Source organism: Nilaparvata lugens, chromosome 4 (genome assembly GCF_014356525.2).
Source record: "Nilaparvata lugens isolate BPH chromosome 4, ASM1435652v1, whole genome shotgun sequence".
Taxonomy (NCBI): Eukaryota; Metazoa; Arthropoda; class Insecta; order Hemiptera; family Delphacidae; genus Nilaparvata; species Nilaparvata lugens.
In genome coordinates this window covers 36,417,100-36,439,371 of record NC_052507.1, presented here as the reverse complement: position 1 = coordinate 36,439,371, position 22,272 = coordinate 36,417,100, and the positions used below count along the sequence as shown (strand labels likewise).

The 22,272-nt window shown below is 37.1% G+C and overlaps 1 protein-coding gene across 4 annotated transcripts in view; it reads right to left on the bottom strand.

The window, feature by feature from the left end:
- LOC111049599 (nucleolysin TIAR) overlaps positions 1-22,272 on the bottom strand; it is a 675,963-nt gene that overhangs the window by 303,675 nt on the left and 350,016 nt on the right. For all 4 annotated transcript variants that reach the window (XM_039427387.1, XM_039427388.1, XM_039427390.1 and 1 more), the window contains one exon: positions 3,658-3,715. In XM_039427387.1, the coding sequence (XP_039283321.1) occupies positions 3,658-3,715 (58 nt within the window). The remainder of the gene's footprint in view (positions 1-3,657; positions 3,716-22,272) is intronic.

The window sequence follows — 22,272 nt, the reverse complement described above, 5'->3', positions numbered from 1 at the left end:
ACTTTTAAATTGAATTTCGAAAATCTAGAGAATTGAACAGGAAATAAAATGAGGAGAAAATAGTGTATTAAGTTTCAGGTATAAGTGTCAGGTATAAGTTTCAGGTATTTTGAATTAATTAGGAATGGTTCATTTCGTTGAGGAAAAACGTTTCAAATTATAGAAATGAGAAAACAGCGATTATCATAAAAACTACGACTACGCCCCGTTTCGGAAAGCTAATTTTCTGACTCCAGCAGTTTGAAGTCTAGAACTTAATAGTACTTACTAGAGCTGAATCCCGAGTTCGGAAACCTGCCCTTGGTGTTCACTGACACTTAATTTTTCAATTGTAAAGCCGTATTTGACCTACATGTGCCCAGCTGGCTGTCTGTCGGTAGAGCATGAGATATTTGAATATTTTTGATAACTTGACCCCTGCTGAAATAATAACAACATATGATTCTTTGATAAAATGATTGATAATATTATTGGTGACAGATAATTTTATTTTCCTTGCCCTATTACCATAGGTAAGGAAAGTATTGCTTTCCGAAAAAAATTAAGGTACCCCAATTTCTGAATTTCTATACGTTTCAAGGTCCCCTGAGTCCGAAAAAGTGGTTTTTGTCTATTGGTCTGTATGTGTGTGTGTGTGTGTGTGTGTGTGTGTGTGTGTGTGTGTGTGTATGAGTGTATGTGCGTCTGTGTACACGATATCTCATCTCCCAGTTAACGGAATGACTTGAAATTTGGAACGTAAGGTCCTTACACTATAAGGATCCAACACGAACAATTTCGATCCAATTCAATCCAAGATGGCGGCTCAAATGGCGAAAATGTTGTCAAAAACAGGGGTTTTCGCGATTTTCTCGAAAACGGCTCCAACGATTTTGATCAAATTTATACCTGGAATAGTCATTAATAAGCTCTATCAACTGCAACAAGTCCTATATCTGCAAAAATTTCAGGAGCTTTGCTCCATCTATGCAAAGTTTCTCAATTAACAGACTTCATATACAATTTGAACAAAAATATTCAAGTGGAAAAGATTGAGCACGAAAATCTCTGCAATTAATGTCCAGTAACATTTCCACCTAGAATTGAAAATGAGCTTGAAATCCGAGAAAATGTGATTATTAAATATTGCAAACTGTTGGCAACTGTTGGTTCTATTAAATCACTAGCCGTCAGGCTCGCTTCGCTCGACATATCCGTCTAGCCAGGGGGCTCCGCCCCCTGGACCCCCGACTGGATTGTCCAAGAATGAGATTAGCAGGCTCGCTTCGCTCGCCTCATTTTTATCATGTTGGGGCAATCCAGTCGGGGGTCCAGACTAAACGTCTGGCTAAACGGATATGGCGAGCGAAGCGAGCCTGACGGCTAGTAATATAATATTCCCAGGATTGAAGTAGCAGTGCCCAATCAATTTTTCCGCGATAAATGCATTTAAATCTTCAACTTGGTGCCAACCTAACAAAGTCAACTCAACTTAATGCCAACCTGACAAAATTATTAATTTAGTTGCCAGTTAACAACTGTTTCTAAGAGGTACTCTATCTAGATTATAGTTCTATAGTAACATATGATATGGAAATTTCAATTATAATTAAGAGATTGGGAGAAGAAGAATATACATGCTAAAAGACGAACTTTAAACCCTTAAAAACAACCCTTAGAGTTAAAATATTGCCAAAAGATTTCTTAGTGCGCCTCTAAAGGGTCAACTGAAAATACCTACCAAATTTGAACGTTTTTGGTCCGGTAGATTTTTAGTTATGCGAGTGAGTGAGTGAGTGAGTGAGTCAGTCAGTCAGTCAGTCAGTCAGTGAGTGCCATTTCGCTTTTATATATATAGATTCACTACGAAGAGATAGCAGACCTCGTGTTATTGACCTATCATCTGCTGTCTCATATATTTGAATAGTAGATTTGAGATGCGCGAGTACACTAGCGTCAGATGATCAATTTTCATAACGGCAAGGAAAGTTGTGTGAGTGCGCCACACCAGATTTTTTGTTTTTCTGTCTGAGACCTAGTAATTCACTTCAGTTAATGAAATTTCTATTGGTATCAAAATGTACCGTCAGACAATGTACAAGGTACCTTACTAATTCATTTAATTTTCGTATCATTTATGAGTATAAATAAAAATAGAGATCTAGAGTAGCCCTAACGGAAAAAATAAATTTATTAGTCATTCCTCAAATGTTGAGATTATTGAAACGGTTTGAGATATCGGTGTCCGAGTTTCGCCATTGATTTTCATTTGAAATTCTGTATCGAAATCATGTATCACATGATTACCTCCCCATTTGAAAATGAAGTTGAATTGAAAATTAAGCTGGATTCGGAATGAAGTTGGATCCATATGACGGATCCAAGATGGCGGACAAAAGTTTTGAAGGGACAGAAAGTTTTATTTTCCAATTGGAAAAGGATTCCCAAGGAACCTACTACCGTGATAAATCATACTTGTAAATGATATATTCAGCTGTTTCCATAATAATTCTCACCAACTCTGTATAATTACAAGTTGCGGATCTTAGAGATCAATACAACAGTTCATGAGCGAGTTATTCAACCCAGGGGGTCTCTACTATAATTATGGTTGAGAGAGAACAATAGACAACCCACAAGCAACACCTACTTCCATCATAGCATTGCACAGAATTACTTATTATTTTGAGAGGTATGATAATGATAATGATAGTGATCTCTCTGAGTAAATAGGGATAATATTTGAAAATAATGAATACACTTCCCAGTAAAGAAGAAATACGAGTGGAAGGGGGATGGAAGAAAAGAGGAAGAGGAAGAAGAATAGATTGGAGCAAACGACAGAAAACCAAACCAGTGTTTATCTAGATAATGAAAGCGGCAGATTAGTCGCACCAGTTGAATAAGGAAAGAGTGAAAGAGTAGTTGAAAGAAGTGATGAAAAGAAGATTGGAGATCAGAAACTGAATAGCTTGCCAAAAGAAGAAGCGACGGCTAGGCTTGTTTACAGAGAAAACATACAGTTGGTCGGATAAAATATAAGACGAATTAAGAAGCTTACTGAGCAAGCAAGAGAAAAGAAAAATAAGAAAAGGAGGGGTGGTAGTGAGGAAGCCCGACTGTTGATATGAATCAATCCTAGCGTGATCGCTTTGGTGTGTGGCAGCTTTCCCTTACAATCCCTTTGATGGGGGAAATTCGGTCGCTTCCTTCCCCAATACAAACTTTCCACTGCTTGAAAAACTATTGACCGTCACTTATGAATGGAAGCTCAACAGCTATTATCTGAGATGTCATGCTATTCGGTCAGTCTGTTTTCCTCAATTCAACTTATCGTTGTCTACTAATCATACCGACCATTAACCACAATCTTTCTAATTCTTCCTTTCAAGTTAATCATACGTACTAACATCATAATATTGTAACTCGGTGGAAGTTGAAGACTTTCTTGGTAGTTGTGGAGCTGATATTGTGGTAGCTATGCAGACTGAATACAAATCTAGTATTCCTAATCAATAAAGTGTTAAAGACGGTAAGTCAACAGTTTTATCTGTTGATCAACAAAAATCAGAATTGAATCAAAATAGCATATAAATAATAATACAAGAACGATTATTAAATCCAATGTTCATAATTTCATCTGGAGATAGAAATATATCAGTGATTGTTTCTACTCACTGCTAGTGTCGTGTTTTGGCTGTAGGCCTGGCGATGTCACCCAGTTCACTTTCATGTCCTGAAATAAAGAAATGAATGAACTTTAAATACTTGTTAAATAGCAAGAAGAATTTGAAAAATCTCAACCATTGTACCTTAAGCCAGAGAAAACTTATATTAAACGATGATTTTTTTATTCTATGCTTAAGTGCACGAGAGCTTACATAGTGATACACTAGATTATCAATTAGCAACTCAATCACGGCACTAATCAGTCGCTAATCAACCAGGTCAGAAAGCTGTTTAGGTGCTTGGTTTGAGTTCCTTCTCTGAAATAAATGTTTTTATATCACACGCACCATAGACTCAAGACGAGTCCTGAATCGCTGAACTTGTACAATAATTGAAAAGTTCAAATTTATAATAGAAATTTATTTAATAATTAATTTACGTTTCATTGATATGTTCAAATATATCATGCAAATTGATCATTTCTTTGGATTGACTCTTTTTTCAAATGCTATTAGAAACTTTTCAGATGATCATTAGAATACTATATCTCTTCGAGCATTGAATAATAGTCATCATTATTGATAGTTATTGGGCAGATACACTTAACATATTACTTGATATCATGCTTCATCCACTTTATACTACACTGAATTCCTCCGCTCGGCGGATTTCAATGAACAAGTGATTCGATAACGGCTTTTCATACGTTAAGTAGTGATGTTATTCATCGATAGATAACATAAGTGCCGCTAACACAAACAAAATTTCATTCTGAACTGGATGAAATCCATATTCAATATACCCCTGTGTATACAGTATAGCGAATCCATACATCAAAGAATCCATGGTTTGAGTCCAGTTCAGAATATTGTGGTTCATTATGTGTATTAGTCACCAGCTGATTCATTTCAGTTTAATTTTTTGCTGTGCAAAGTGCCTTAATATTTCGCACTATAATAATTTAATCACTCTGTAGGGAATTAAATCGAGGTTCCAAGATGACTTCTCCCTGGGTTCCTTTTCCTGCATTATCCAAATATACTGCATTAGCTCCTTCAATATCAAGGGAATGTCTCAACTGTACAAGACAACAAACACGAAGCCTCAACAAATAATGAATTTGCTACTGTGTTCAATAATTTAAGTGTAAGAAACTACTAAAATATTCACTATGTTATCATAACCACAATTGAATGTTTGTTACAGAAAACGACACAACAGGTAGCCACTACTCAAAGAATTTGTATCTCTGTGGACTTGAGATTTGCGCTACAGAATAATTCCTCGAAATACTTTGAAGTACTGAATTACACTTACTTTACCCAAGCTTTGTTGCGATTCCCAACAGAGCGTCCTTACCAAGCGGACGAATGATACAAAGACCTGTTACATTGAGATTTACTTAGTTAATTCTCGAATAACACAGACTACTCCAAATGAATTGTCACCGGTCTCGGAAGACTCTTGTTTAAACAGCTTACTCCTTTCAATTGATTTGAGCAAAGGCGAAAGGTATTATCTAAGTTATTATATTATTAAAGTTATATCATACATCAAGGATATCAGCCTCTAAACTTCAACAAATATTCGATTCTCAAGATAACCAGAAATGGCAAACGCGAAACCACAAAGCAGCATAATCACAATTATTTATTACAAACTCTTGACTTTGTTGGTTGAGCTGTTGGTTGGCAAAGCTGGAGTGGTTTATGAAATATCTATATGAAATATTTAAAAGACTAATCAGACTGTAAAAATACACTTGACATACAATAACTCTGATCAATAATATGATCTGGTTATTACCATACATTATCCTATTACTCATTTTTCCACAGAATTGGAATGTTTATGTTGTTATGGTATTCCTGAATATTTGTACATTGCATTATGGTTCCATTATAGTGCGGTGTCTTATTTTGTGAAGAACTGACATGTTCCTCTTGGTACCGCAAATCTAATCACTTATTTTTTGCATACTGGGAAGTATCTGAACATTATTGATTAATTAATGTGTGAGCGCGTCTTTTTCTAGACAACACACGTGGAACTCAATTCCTGCACATAAATAATCAGTGTAAACTCCCGAATCATGAACGACCAAAAATCACAGATATATTATGAACCACCTCAAACACATTCTTCGGAATCAATATTATATGAATAGATAAAACAAGCGATCAACCAAATTCAAAGAAACCTCTATTGTAGTTGAACTGAGATCGATCAGTATTGCAGTAACCAAACGAATGCAGCGTTTGCACAGCAGTTGAGTGAGAGCCGCGATTACAGCCGCCAATCTATATTAATGAACAATATTCATTGTGTACCACAATTCCTGGCCTGACTGTTGAATCATTATAAATATATTGGGAATCACTCCAAATCTTCAGCATTCCTTGTGGATATATTCAACGCTTCTCACTTGACCAATGCTGACAGTTCGAATAGAATGGTGCCCAGAAACGTCTGGACGATAACAGTGTATTGATTTACATAATAAAACGGAGCGAGGTAAAATAGAGGTGGGAGCGCCGACGACTGAGCTAATATTGAGCCGCTGGCTCCATGGCGGCTGGTTGTCCCCTGCGACAAACGCCACGAAAATAATCGCGTCGCATGCGACTAATAACGAGATTGCATCGCCATTCACGTTTACATTTGCCTCAATCGCTCCCCTGTTCCCCTGGGACTTTTATAAATGTTTATTATCAGCGATTATCGTCATGTTGTTTAATCATGATAAACAAAGAATCATGATTCTAACCCAGAACACACTCTGGTGGCGCGATCCTGAACTAAAACCGTCGTCTCATGGGTTACCGATGTTTGTTGGAGCTTCAAGTTATGTGACTTTTGTTCAAGTTCATATTCAACATAATTGATTAGGTTTCATAATGTTGAGAGTGTGTAGTTGGACTAATTTATCGAAAGCAATCACTTAATTGCGGTGTGTTTACTCGAGTCCCAATTGGTGACGTAGTGTTGAGTGTTGAGTGTTGAGTGATAGTGGCTGATCAACTATTTAATCACTGTAATTGAGTGTATGCTGAGCTGAAAGAGGTACACCAATCAATGATTCTCAAGTGACAATCAATCACTTTTCTAACTAGTTGAGTATCGAAGTAATATTCAGCTATAACGTATGAGAAAATATATTTAATTCAACTTGAAGAGGTGAAGTGAATTATAAACTGACTTTTAACATGAACTATCAAATCTTGCAAGAGGAACAGATCTAACAAAGATTTTGTCGCGTGAGGAACTTTTGATTTGATCCTTTGCGTTCCCATTTGAGTTACTGGTACTCGAAGCATAATATACTCAGCAATAATATGTGACAGGAACATGAAAGATCAATTTCCAGTTCAAAATAGTTTGAGTAGATCCATGAAGAATTGAACAATTATAATCTAAACTGATGTTTTCACCTCGTTTCTCAACAAAAGCTGTGGAATATGATCAATTATTAGAAATAGCAACATATTTGAACAGGAGCCGTATGTATACGAAATCTTTCAGATATTTCAATGTTCAATGGAAGAATCAAATTATAGAACCATTAAAGAATAACACTTTTTTACAAAAAGTTGTTTAAACGTGTTAAATAATCATGCATTCTCAGCATGGTAGAATAAAGCTCTTAATTGTAGAATAATATTATTTTCCAAATTGTTTTTTGTAATTCCAAAAGAACTGGAATTTCTGACATCTGATAACTCTTTCTTGCAGGAAATTTAATTTTTCGTGAATCCAGGCGTATAAAAATCCTGGCAGTTTATTAATTCGGCTGAAGATTTTTGATGAAGCAAATACAAAAATAATAGAGCTTTTATCGTTTATTGTGTAATGAGATCACTTTCATTTCGTGCAGAGAATATTGAAGAAAAAAGGTTTGTACAATTTGCATTGCCAGATTATTTCCAAACAGCCGCTGGCTGCTACTTGTTACATGGTGTGGTGGTCGGTGAGGTGGGTGGAGTAGGGAAGGTGAGAAGGAAGAAGGAAGTGACAGAGAACGAGAATGAGGAGCGAGAGAGATGGGAATGTATAAAAAGATGGGAAAGAGTGGAAGAAGAAGAGTGAATGAAGTAGTGGGAGAACGAGGAAAATAAAAAGGAGTAAGAAGAGATGACTAAGAAAAAATTAATGAAGGAGACTGGAGACCCACTTCCTCCATCTGTGGTCGTAGACAGTGCATTGGTAGGGGGTCACGCTAACTCGCGTGATCTTTCAACTGTGACCTTGCTCACGTCAATCATGTCACTCACTCTATCACTCTTTCTCGCTCCCACTATCTTCATCCTCTCTTACCATTGATCTCTCCCTTAACCACCTCTCTTACTCACCCAAAAGTTTTTCGCTCAATCAGCTGTACACTAAATGCCTTGATTTTTCCCAGTTACTTCCGCATACATCAGCTTCAAATGAGATGGATCTCTCTTCTTCTAGTGAAGAAATATCATAGATGATGACCAAAGCATAGAGTTCCAATATCAAACACAATTATTCCTAGTCTAGTTTCATGATACATCTTTTAAGGTGCGTACAGACTTATGCTCTGCTCCGCAAAGAAACGTTTCACGAACAGATCGCAGGTCGAGCAATAGCAGAATGCGAACAGAGCGCGTAACAGAACGCGAGCTTGGCAAGTTCCTAGGGCGAACTAACCAATAGTTGCACATGCGTAGTTAACGTTTTTGTTGGATCAGTAACGATCTCTATGTTAGCATATAAAATTATCAAAATTGATAATCAATTATAAAATAATCAAAATCAAATAATATAAAATTATAAAAATCTGGTGTGGCGCACTCACACAACTTTCCTTGCCGTTATGAAACTTAATCACCTGACGCTAGTGTACACGCGCATCTCAACTCTACTATTCAAAGACTTGAGCCAGCTGGTGACAGGACAATAACTCTGGAGACATACGAGGTCTGCTATCTCTTCATAGTGAATCATTTAATAGAATCAACAGTTGCCAACAGTTTGCAATTGGATAAACACATTTTCTCGAATTTCGAGCTTATTTCCAATTTCAGGTGAACATTAATTGAAGAGATTTTCATGCTCAATCTTTTCCACCTGAAATTTTTCGTTCAAATTGTATCTGAAACCTGATAATTAGGAATCTGAAATCAAACTTTGCATAGATGAGGCGAAGCTCCTGAAATTTCTACAGATATGAAACTTGTGGCAGTTGGTAGAGCTTATCAATGACTTTTCTAGGTATGAATTTGATCAAAATCGAAAATTGATCACCTGACGCTAGTGTTCCCGCGCATCTCAAGTCTGCTATCCAAAGATTTGAGCCAGCTGGTGACAGGGTAATAACGCTGAAGACACACGAGCTGCTATCTCTTCATAGTGAATCATTTAATAGAACCAACAGTTGCCAATAGTTTGCAATTGGATTATCACATTTTCTAAATTTTCGAGTTTATTTTTAATTTTAGGTGAAAATGTTCCTGAACATTAATTGTAGAGATTCTCATGCTCAATCTATTCCACTTAAAATTTATTGTTTAAATTGTATCTGTAGCCTGATAATTGAGAATCTGAAATCAAACTTTGCATAGATGGGGCGGAGCTCCTGAAATTTTCATAGTTATGGGACTTGTGGCAGTTGATAGAGCTTATCGATGACTATTTCAGGTATAACTTTAATCAAAATCGTTGGAGCTGTTCTCGAGAAAATCGCGAAAAACCCTGCTTTTGACAACATTTTCGCAATTTTAGCCACCATCTTGAATCGCATTTGATCGAAATTGTTCGTGTCGGATCCTTAGATTGTAAGGACCTTACGTTCCAAATTTCAAGTCATTCCGTCGATTGGGTGATGAGATATCGTGTACACAGACGCACATACACTCATACAGACCAATACCCAAAAACCACTTTTTTGGACTCAGGGGACCTTGAACGTATAGAAATCTAGAAATTTTGGTACCTTAATTTTTTTTGGAAGGAATACTCTCCTTACCTATGGTAATAGGGCAAGGAAAGTAAAATTAAGTGTCAGTGAAAACCAAGGGCAGGTTTCCGAATTCGGGATTCAGCTCTAGTAAGTACTATTAAGTTCTAGAATTCAAACTGCTGGAGTCAGAAAATTGGCTTTCCGAAACGGGGCGTAGTCGTAGTTTTTATGAAAATCCCTGTTTTCTCATTTCTATAATTTGAAGCGTTTTTCCTCAACGAAATGAATCATTCCTAATTAATTCAAAATACCTGAAACTTTACACTATTTTCTCTTCATTTTATTTCCTGTTCAATTCTCTAGATTTTCGAAATCCAATTTAAAAGTGGACAACTTTCTCATTTTAATTTTGGCCCCGTTTCGGAAAGCCAATTTTCTGAATCCAACTATTTAAAGTCTAGAACTTAGCTGAATCACACACACACACACAACACACACACACACACACCACACACACACACACACACACACAACACACACACACACACACACACACACACAACACACACACACACACACACACACACACACACACACAAACACACACACACACATAGGGACCTTGAAACGTATAGAAATTTAGAAATTTGGGTACTTTTATAGGGCAACTGAAGTAATTAGTACTTTACGTCACAAGTCCGGTAACGGTAGTTACCGCATATGTATGATTGTTTACCGCATTGTATGATTGTAAGTATGAATTATCATATGAATGCGGTAAATCCGTTACCATATAAGTTACATACAATGTTTTTTTCGCCACACTGCACAGAAAGCAGCTGTTTTCCTGTCCTTACATAGATCTGAGAGACATTGTTTGCAGATGACTCTCGTCTTCCAAAAGCAAAATTGGAAGGTCATAGCCTGGAAAAATCTCATTTTCTGCTCTTGGTGCGAAATATACTATTTTGTCATACTTACTCAATTGCAGCTCTTTTCCATGCATCAAATCAAGCGGGTAAACAGCTGTTTGCAGAACAAGAAAACATGTCATTTTCATTACAGCATACTATACTGTAAAGAGTAAATCATATGGTTTTCTTTACAGACGAGTATGTTTCCCAGTTCCGAAATAATTGGAACATTCAAATTGATTCAATTTGTAGTCTAAGCGTTATAGTCTTCAGTTGTTATATTGGTAACAATAATTCAAACTTCTTTTTATTGAGAACTTTAGTGAGAAGAAGAGAGTAAGTTAATAATATCTGAGTAACTAATAGAATAACTCAAATATTATTAGAACTCATGTAATAAGTTTCAAGTTATAAGAACTCATCTGACATTTTCTAACATTGGCCTTTATTATTCTATTTGAGCTAGATGGGTCTGTTATGACCTAGGAGCTATGGGCTAAGTTATGTTTATAGAATGCAGTAACTCGAACAGCAGTAGGTAAGGTAATGGTTACTGTTTCTCAGCAATATTATTCTTTCTGAGAAAAATATAACAAAAAAACATTTTTCAATAGATACTATCATATTAGAATTTGGATGAAAGGAGCCAGACTCCCAACCAAGTCTCTCACCATAGATTGAATAAATAATATTTCTTTACTTTATGTTTTCACCTTTCAAAACATTGACAGACATATAGATGAACAATCAGACAGTTCATGATCGGAGCGTGTTCGTTGCACGTATGTCTGTTCGCACCTTTCGAGACCCCTTGTACCCAGGTTTCACCCACCCTTTCAAAATGAACTTGCTATGAAGATTCAATAACTAGTAGTTCTCTGAACAGTAGACCTCGCGCAGTTATAAACCACAGTCTCCCTGAAATGCTGTCCATCAGAGTAAATTCTGTCCTGTCCTGTCGTGTCAGTGAGATATCGGTGTATAAGCGACTAATGGCTGTTCGGGTTGTTGTATCGACAATGCAAATAATTTGATGTGAACAGCTATATGCTACTATCATCAAAATCTTACAGAGTTGAAACCAGAGAGAAGTGAGGGGAATATACTATGCTACTTCAAGTTATCAATTGCATGCCTCACTGCATGCAATTAATAGTCCACTCAACAGCTGTTTTTCAAGTAAGTTACATTGAGATATTGAATTGCATGCGTCATTGCATGCAATTTATAATGCACACTTATATAGAATAATAAATTCTATAGACTAATTTTCACTCTAAAATTGGCGTATGAAGGAAGCTCCTTTTCCTTTTATATTATCCTTGAAATGCAACATTTTCAAAAACCTTGTATATACATCGACGCGCAATTTAAAAAGGAACATACCTGTGGATATAAATCTATTCATGGAAATCTATTGCTGCGTTTCGCTGTGAATGCGCAACATATAAACATAAAGAGAAAGCAAAACCGTCGACTTGAATTTTCACTTCGCTCGGTCAATAAATATGTAACGAAAGAAGGTGGACAATTAATTGGAAATTTATCTTCAAATTCATAGTTAATTATTCAAGAATAACCAATTTCAAAGTCAATGATCAAACAACCGATGGATCTGACATTTTTTAAGTTCATATCAACACGAAATTCTATTTGAATTTGAAAAGATACTTACAATACAGTTAAGTCCAATGCAATCATAATATTTAGTGATGTAGTGAGCTTTTGGGGATATATCAGTATAGTCAAGTCCTGAATACACGAATATTCGAGTTCATCACCTGAATATTATATCATGGTTGTAACATTAAAACTCTCAATTGAAGCGGATGCAGTTCTCACAGTCGCGTTGAATGTGTTAATGGTGGGACTCGATATCATTAGTGATTATTGTGATACTTGAAAAGACATCACCACTTATCAATTATTCAACTCTTATTTCAACAGTCACAACCTTGTTCCGATAGCCTCTTATACAGTCGCCCTTTTTTGCACACCCCACAGGTGACGCTAAGTAGTGAAATAATCGGTCGGTCGCCATGACGACGCAGAGAGGATCCTTTTCGAAGGTATCAGGTTAGAGTTTCCGGGGAACTCCGGTAATTGCTTGGGTGCATCGCAGGGGGAGATCCTGCGAGCGGTGGGAGGGGGGACCAAGAGCATTTCGCGTCCTCGGGGACACAACAGAGGCTCAGCCTTGCTAATGGAGCTTAGCTTCGTCGCTCTCACAACCCGGAACTCTCTCCCTTCTCAGCCATCCTCTTTTTTTCTCTCTTCTCCACCCTCCCCCTAACACATACCCTCTATCTCTCACGTCTCACTCACACCAAATCACCTTTTCCTTTTTCTCCGTTACATTTCATCCTCTCTTCTCACCCTCCGCCCATCCTGAGATATTATGACTCTTCAACACTAATGAATTACACACAGTTTGTCTTTCTTTATTCATCAGATCTTTAAAGCTTTATAAACTACTGCTGTGATTTTGTGTGCCGGTTGCAGCTTTATTATTCAAGCTGAGCGCCGGATGTTTCTCTGATTCTCATTCGCCATCTTTGTTCCTCTTGCCAATGAATACCTGTAAAGATCACGTGATGATCACGATCATCATCATCAATTCATAATCTTCAGACGGATGCTTCTTTGGCTCAGATTCAAGCTTCAAACTTAATAGACGATGTAATAAGGATCAGCTCTGTTTGATACCTTACAAGCTCCACGTTTAGCCGGATACGAAGCGGAAATCTGGATTGGAAGTGTATAAACAGCATTTGATCCTTGGAAAGTGCACTTAGGCATTGGTAAGAAGATCTATTGGAGGATGACAGTTTTAAAATCGATCTTGATTATCCTACTATAAGGAATTGAGATCACTTCCCACAAAATTAATTCACAAGATGGATTCACACTGGAATAAGTGATAGTTGAAGGTGCCCGGTACAGTTAGAATATTATTGTCATAAGTCCTAATGTAACTATTCATAATCGTTCGGCCAGGCGCAGTAGGAATAGTCAAATCAGGACACATAAGTTTTATTTTCCCTCTCTGCTGGTCATTTCTCTGTCACTGATACGTGGAAATTTTCCCAGCTTCGATCTGGACCGTGATCCAAATGAATAGACAGTTATCGTTATGAGGTGATGCAGTAGGAATGCATAGTGAGAAATGTGAATGTAGAGAAATACAGAAAGCATAACGGTAGAAGAATTCGATTGAAAATTATATACTTTTCATTAATTCATCAATTTTATAATGATAATTATAATAATACGCTTTTCATATTCCAGTTCATCATCGATACAGATAATATGGACAGGATTGAAGACGTTCTTGACATTTATGCAAATGTAAAGAGGGTGATATAACATGAATATTATATTTCGTACACCTACTTATTACCAGCACACACACGTCATATACGATCACATACAATCCCTCTCCATACCTGAACAAATGGGATCTTGTATCCCTTACGTAGAAGTCACTTCAAATTGTCTGAATTCCTGAAAAACAACATCACTGCTCTCCTTCCAAACTATACTGACAGTTCAGAGTGGATACCACAATAGCTGCTTTTCTAGGCGACATGATTTCAGCGATGGAATGCCAACCTTTCGCCCGGAGAAGAAAACAAAATTAAGGTTTCCAAAACCTTTTCACTCGAGTAACTCTGAGTGTAGGAGTGGAAAACGCCCGGCAAGACCTTCCATTCATCGATGGAGAACGTTCTCCCGCTTTGAAAACCCGCTTACCCGTATTCTTCGCACGGATTACAAGCGAAAGACGCCTGTAATCTTGCAACTTGCCGTTTGCAGATACCGGGATTTTCTCCCAGCACCTAACTGGATGTTTTGCAGATCTCTGGCGGTCTATCTGTGACACATGCTTTGGGGAGGGACACAATTTTCTCCTGGTATGGATCTTATATGTGGAGGATGAGATATGAAGGGGAAAGGGCTCGGAGGTCTTGGATGTGTTCGAGTTCATCGTATCTGTGAGCTGAGAAGGTACCTCTAGAATCAAAGTCCAAGAATATCGGAGAAAGTAGTTTCCAATGAAGTAAGATCTAATAGATTTCCAATAAGTAATGAAGGAGGAAGTAATTTCTACATAAAAACAACATTTTCAGATGTTTGTGAATGACATCGTTCTCTTGGTTCTTATTGATTTCAACTACATAAATTATACACAGCATTGTTATTCCTTTTAATGAGCTTTTTTCGCGTTCTGAGCATTTTTCCTCCAAGCCTCATACTCTTGAAAATTCTTATTGCAATTTCTCTATCCAATCTCTCAAAGTAGCAGGTACATAATTCATCAGACAACAAACTGAACAACATACCAACTTTTGTTTCCCCCATCAACCCCAAAAGACCAGTCACTGTCAACAGTGGCACGAATACTCGATGCAGCTTACTACGCTTACGCCGCCAAAGCAAAGTCGGCATATCCGTTTATAATAAGTATTCTCTTTGAAATCGATTAGCCGTGAAGCTAATCATGACAGTAGTCGGCTTGGGAACTGGGACTCCTGTTAACACCATAGCTATATGAGGTGATGGTAGATAGATATAGTTTGTTTCATCGATAGAAGGGTATATCATATATAGGTATTTGGTTTGGAACATAGGTGTTCACCAGCACCCTCCTTCTTCTGCCGTCTGAAGAGCTCTCCAGAGCCACTGGTAACGATGTGGGAAGAGGTAATGGGGGTGTGGTTCAGAACAAGGGGGGTGGGTAGGTTACATAGGAATTGTGTGAGCAATGGCATTCTGAATAATTGATTAAAGAGCTTCAAACTCCCCCTTCCACCAGCCAACTCAGAGCCCTACTCGCAGTATGCAACATTTACAAAAGCTCTTTGTGAATACTCAACACCACTGTTATTAGCCCTACAGTTTGGAGTAAGGAGCAGCTAGCTGAAGTCTGATGCTCATGTATTGGCTTGTTGCCCTTCCTAGATTGACGACTCAGTAATCAAGCAAAAATGTTTATGTAGGTGTGGCGGCAATTGTTGGAATAAAGCTAATTAGTACAGCGCGTTACTGAGTTTGAGGGGGAAATGAGGAAGTCATTCTGTTATGAAATATACAGAGGATGATTCTCGAAAATATTCAAGATTGACTTTTTCGAAAATAATTTCTCTAATAATATGAAAACTTAAAAAATATCACATATCTAGTCAAGGAGAACTTGTAGTTCAATATTTGTCATGCAAGAATTTCGTTTAATTATTGAGGCTCTCATTATAATATTCTTCTATCATTCAGTGCCGTTTGAACTGAAGAAATCAACTGAGAGAAGTAGAAACAGCATGCAGAACTCGAGAAGTTAAATGTTTTCTGCAAAATAACTTTGATAATAGAGGCTGAAGATGACGCACTATCCGATTCTATTACTATCATTCATAACTAAAAAGTTGAGTTATATCAAGTGAAGGATGTTTTTGTTCCGTGAAAATTTATTTTAGCTCATCATTCAATAGAAGAAATTAAAGTGAAATTCATCGAGTCTGAAGCTGACGATGAAGCATACTGATCGTCTTTTCATAACTTCATTTAGAGTTGGATACATTTTCTACTTTCCTTGCCCTATTACCATAGGTAAGGAAAGTATTGCTTTCCGAAAAAAATTAAGGTACCCCTCCTCCATCGAAAGGACCTACAAAAAGGCCAGGAATGGAACTCACTTAGGTCACGAGTTTGTGGTTTGTGGTACTCAAATGGCCATTCAGGCAAAACTTCTTGGGAGAGGTCAGGCTTTTGACGCTGCAGAGTTTTGGAGGGGCAAAAAGAATAACCCAAGAGACCAGAGATGGGTGAAACTCTAGGCACAAACGTAGGTCAAGAAACTGAGTCAAGGGTGGCCGGGCACCCTAGAGGCAGCTTGGCCACCCCTTCCTCAGTGGAAGGACCTTCAAAGAAGGCCAGGAGTGGAACTCACGTAGGTCACGAGGACTAATCAGTCTGAAGAGACTGCCAAGCATATCACACTGGATTGCGACAAGCAACCAGGTGATGGATGAATGGGATGTTAGCATAGGGAAAAACTCCTGGTTTTTGTAAAGGACACAGGTATTGGTTTGCCTAACTAACATACTACTTGGGAACACAATAAGCTTCGGATGACGTGTGGGGTTCTTCGAATCTTTGGATCCTTGATTCCGTCCCTTCAAAAATCATAATCATAATCATAATCATGTTGACGTATACTGAACATATTGTACGTAACCTATTTGTTCCAGTAGATTTTTAGTTCTGTTCGTGGTGGATGAATGAATGGATCAGTGTCATTCCGGTACTGATTTATATATTAATAAAATTTAGGAATTGAATAATGAAGAGGTAAAGGAATGATTAAAGATGAAAAACAACAATGATGAAATTAAGATAAGCGATGGTGATAAGGAGAGACTAAAGAATATGTATAGGATTATAATGACAGAGGAGTTTTTCCACACTCTATCCATGATCAATGAGAGTCATAATAAATAAGGAAAACATGATAATGAAATCGAATAAGAGGCTAGGAATAAGCGGAGAAATCAGCATTAAAGGCGAATGTGGATTAGAGAATGTTGAATATGAGGAGAAGGAAGCGGAGATCCTTTTTTGTGTGATGAAGAGAAGAAATGGAGGGAGATTAGAACAAGGATGTGTTCTTGTTCGTTTAATTAATAGGACGGCTCCCAACTGAGCATTGAAACTGAACAGGCAGCAACATCCCTCACACACACTCACTCTTCACTCTCTCTCTCACACTCACTCACTCACTCACTATCTCTCTAAAACACTCTCACACACTCTCTCACTCTCTCTCTCTCTCTCTTTACCCAAGGGACTCCTTTGGGCCGTCTGCGCCTTCTAGCTGCACTGGCTACAAAAACTCTAGAAACTTAAAAATTTGAAATTTGCGTTATAAATTGTTTGTTAGAGACTGTACGTTTGGAAATAATTATAATAGCATACAAAATAGGTGAGAATGAGTGTGGAAATGAATACTCCAAAAGTTACGTAAAAGAAGAAATTAGCTAAAGAAGCGGGCTTCAATGATTATCGTAAGTAGCAAAATGTTTTCAGAGGGGGAGAGAAGAATGATACTACTGTGAATCCACAAGTGACAAATTATTCTTCATGATAAATTCAGTGAACAACATCACTATTCGATCTGAATTCGTGTTGACCCAAATTCAAGTTGGGCACGAATAATATATCTTTCATACAACGAATTTCAGCAACAAGATCAAGTCAGAAGTAAGTTTTTTATAGCTCAGCCAACTCTGATGAATGCCATGACAATCCGATGTCCAATGCTTGTAACTTGATCCATTTCATCCCATATTGGGATATAGATTCGTATTTTACTGCTATCAAGTCGAATTCACATTCAGGAGACAAGTAACAGTATTGACTGTGATTTGTTGGTCATTTGCTGCTTTTGTATAGTAAATATTAACCATAGAGAAACAATAGCATAAGTAGATATCCCATGGTATAGGGCGTTTATGTCGCAACTTTTACTGTTATCTCAAGCTGATAGTCCACGTAGTTCTTTCCTGTGAAGCTTTATGACGCTGGTAGTCTCTCATATTGTGCCGTTCATACACTCTCACCCCAACAAAACAGTAATAATCGACAGTAATCGGCTTGAGATAACAGTAGAAGTTGCGACATAAACGCCCAATACCATGGGATATCTACTCACGCTATTGTTTCTCCATGTATTAACCTACTACGCTACTTTGCCATCCTTCGTAGAGCACTTCATCTACAGGGCTGTGAAAGTGGTCAGGTTATTTGGAATGTGTCATTGATAATAAGGGGAAAAACATTCGACACCAAATATTGGCGAACCCGACTGAAATATGACTGATGAGATATATTATATCAGTTAGGTGGAAGTTTCAAGTATTCCAGCTTACAATAAACAATATATCCATTTCAACAATACTGCAGTAGTATTCTTACTACTCATTTTATATTACTCTCATTTAATAGAAACTTTTTCATGACATCGTTGCTGAAATCAATGTTTATATAATCCACCTTATCCCCTCTATATCCTCATTCATATCCTATTTATATTAGTATGCGCCTCCATGCTCATTATCCAATCAACTTCCTGAGAATTATATGGTTGTTATTCTTGTATTGTTTGTTATCTAGGAACCATATTCACCTGTCGTTACAATGGCAGCCTTTCCATCTCCAAAGTTTACATCGTCTCCAATGTCTCCGCCCACATTGAAACCGAGCAGAATAACAAACTTTGAACACATTCAAAATACGAGCATAACATGTCTTTGATGCGAACGTAAAAAACACATTCGCTGCTGGCAAAACATTTTGTTTGTGAACTATAACAAGAGGACTGAGAACATCAACATGACGAGTGGCATCAAGCAGGACAAACTTGATAAACAATGTCATGTTATGCTGCTTGAGGCAATTATTCGACTGAAATTGTCACCACTGAAATTCAAGCTTCACTGGGTTCTATATTTTGTTAGTCACTAAAGGAAACTTTGAGAACCTTCCTTGTTTCATTCCATTATCGTTTGTTATTCTAAGGTTCACAATTTTTTAGACTATTCTCTGAGAGTATGTACAGCAATTGGATAATTTTCTAAACTCAAAAATGTTCAAAATCGATGAATTTTCGGTATCTCAAAAAAAGTCTCTAATATTGAGAGGTTGTGAATATTATCAATCATCTCAAATAATGATCTTCTCAAGTTCTACAAAAATGAATGAATGATCAATAATTAGTCAGCTTCACGCACAACAAAACGGTGATTGAATTATCCCATAGTGTAATCCAATCCATATACAGTAACTATATAAGTAACCGGCACTGATCCATTCAATCATTCATCCGTTCGTTCACAATAAACAGAACTAAAACTCCACTGGAGTTTGGCAGCTATATTCAGTTGGCATTCTAGAGGCACACTAAGAACGGATTTGGGAAAAATTCCAAAGGTACGCCCACAATCTGCGTTTTTCCAGCGTTTTTATGCGATTCCTCAGCCTTTTCAAGAACTAATTGACAAAACAATTTTTGATTTGATACACAAGTTCAGCTGTGGTAAACAAAGTTGTATTTGAACGGCTTAGAATGCACGCTCAGAATTGGCGTTTTTCTGCTTTTTCTCAGCTTTTTCAAAAGCCAATTCTCAAAAAAAAATCTCAAATCCGTTGGCTCCATAGGCTCAACTCAAGTATAAATATGTTATATTGAAAGGGTTTTGGAATGACGCCAAAAATGTTTTCCAGGATTTATCTGCATTATCTCAAATTTTTAGAAAACAAATAAACAGAAAATTACAGCGAAAGTAAAAATTATAGCTAAGGTGTGAAATTTAGCATTCGTGTTAATGCCAAAGGTATGTTTGTCAAGGTACGTTTTCTCAGCTTTTTTCGATAACAAATGAACAGAAAATTTTCAAATTCAGTACAGAAGTTTGGCTAGCGTGTGAAAATGTTGTAGCATATGGGCATCGAAATAACGCCAGGGATGCGCCCAAAATCAACATCAGATGAATGGAAGTTTTCAACAGGATACAGGAATAAAGCATTGCTCCATGCGTTATAATAATTACTATTATCAGAGTCAAACTGAAGAAAGGTATCTTAGCACTTTTGAGTTCTTGAGTAAGTTTGATATTCTAAGAAGTCTGTTATAATGGTATATGGATGATGTTTTCTATTAGATAGCTCCTTAATCATATTGGATAAGTGGTGTCACGGCATATTTTCCAATAAAAATAGAAACAGCATGAATCAAAAGAATTTTGAAAGTAGGCGCCAATCTCTGAGTTCATTATCTCCTATTGCCGATAACAGAGAGCGCTCCTTCCATACAGCTTATAGATTGATCGGTCCATTCTACAGATGATAGTCTAATATTTTCCAAAATATTGAAAAATTGAAGTAATTCGAAATAAAATAATATATCAAATTCTATTCACCACCTATCCTATTCCCTTCCATGATACTTGGCAATTGAGTGTGGCGTCACATCTCGGAAGTGCGGTGAAGAAAAGCTTATTAGTTTGTCGGATATGTGTCGGGTCGTGCCGTATGATGATGTGCTGAGAACTGAACGTGCTTCATATGTGAAGGAGGGATAACGCATATACGTCGTTTTCGTATCGTCTCGGCCGGTTTTATGAGGACTATTTAAAGCGGTGAGCTGATCAATAATATATATATATATTGCCAAATTTTGCTACATATTCCATCACCACCACATGTTTTACCTCAGGCCTATTAATACTATTAATTGGTGGAGTTATTCGGAGCAATCGTGAAATATAATGAACCTTTTAAAATATAAAAATATGGAACCAATCTCAATTTATTCAATAAAAATAGACCGAAGTAATAGTGGATAACTCTAAATTGGGATTTCAAGATTATAAACCTAATAGTGGATATATCACAGTTAAGCTATTCCTCTTGTGATTTTACAAATAAATGCACGCTTAGAACTCCTCTGAACATGCTGAGATTATGGGTATAAAGTTCCCATAACTATTTTTTGATGCTTGTTGCATTTCAGAGCTTGAGGGGATTTCTCATTCTGTGCATCGAAAAACGAGATTCCCCTTTTTGAACTCAGTTTGCTAATTAAAATCACTAATTAGGTTAGATTTTCGTTCCTACATCAGGTTTCGAGGATGTGTTCATTACGTGATAGTGGGATACAGTAGCGAGTGGGGTCAGATCGAGATATTTATTCTTTGTCCTTACCTGCTCATATATCAGCTTTTATCTGTTACCGACCTCAACTTAGGAGCGAATACATCAACAGTACCGCAGATGCAGCCAGAGATCATATAATTCCCTACAATAGAGCTTAAAACCCGACAAGACTCTGTTCTCGAAGTATATTCTGAACGATATTTGGTCCAAGTACCGTCTTTTAATCCTTCGGAACTTATTAGAGACGCAGTCCCGTAAATTATCTACATCGGGATTTTTGCTCGACCTGTATGATTTTGTATGCTCATCCTTCACAGGTAATAATTTTAAGATATCTGTCTTCAGTGTTTAGCGATCGCTACACTGCTTATAAAAATTTCATCACCATACAATCTGTCATTAGAAGAATCAAGGGTGAGCGAGCGTTTAGGCCTCCCGCGATTCCGACAATTGTATTGAATCTTGTAGTGAATCAATCAGTCTGGTGTACACTCAGCGTCCACGCACGCAATTACAAAATTTACAACCTCAACACCGTTGATTTAGTACAAGATTCACCCTACATATGTGAAGCCGTTAAAAAACGCTTTACATGATTTTGCCGGCCCAACGTGAGGCATTTAAATACAGCATTACATGATTATACATGTGTGAGGCGTGTAAAAAATACAGCTTTACAATATATATATATATATATATATATATATATATATATATATTGCCAAATTTGCTACATATTCACCACCACCACACATGTTTTACCTCAGGCCTATTAATACTATTAATTGATGGAGTTATTCGGAGCAATCGTGAAATATAATGAACCTTTTAAAATATAAAAAATGGAACAAAACTATTTTGATTTGATACACAAGTTCAGCTGTGGTAAACAAAGTTGTATTTGAACGGCTTAGAATGCACGCTCAGAATTGGCGTTTTTCTGCTTTTTCTCAGCTTTTTCAAAAGCCAATTCTCAAAAAAAAATCTCAAATCCGTTGGGTCCATAGGCTCAACTCAAGTATAAATATGTTATATTGAAAGGGTTTTGGAATGACGCCAAAAATGTTTTCCAGGATTTAT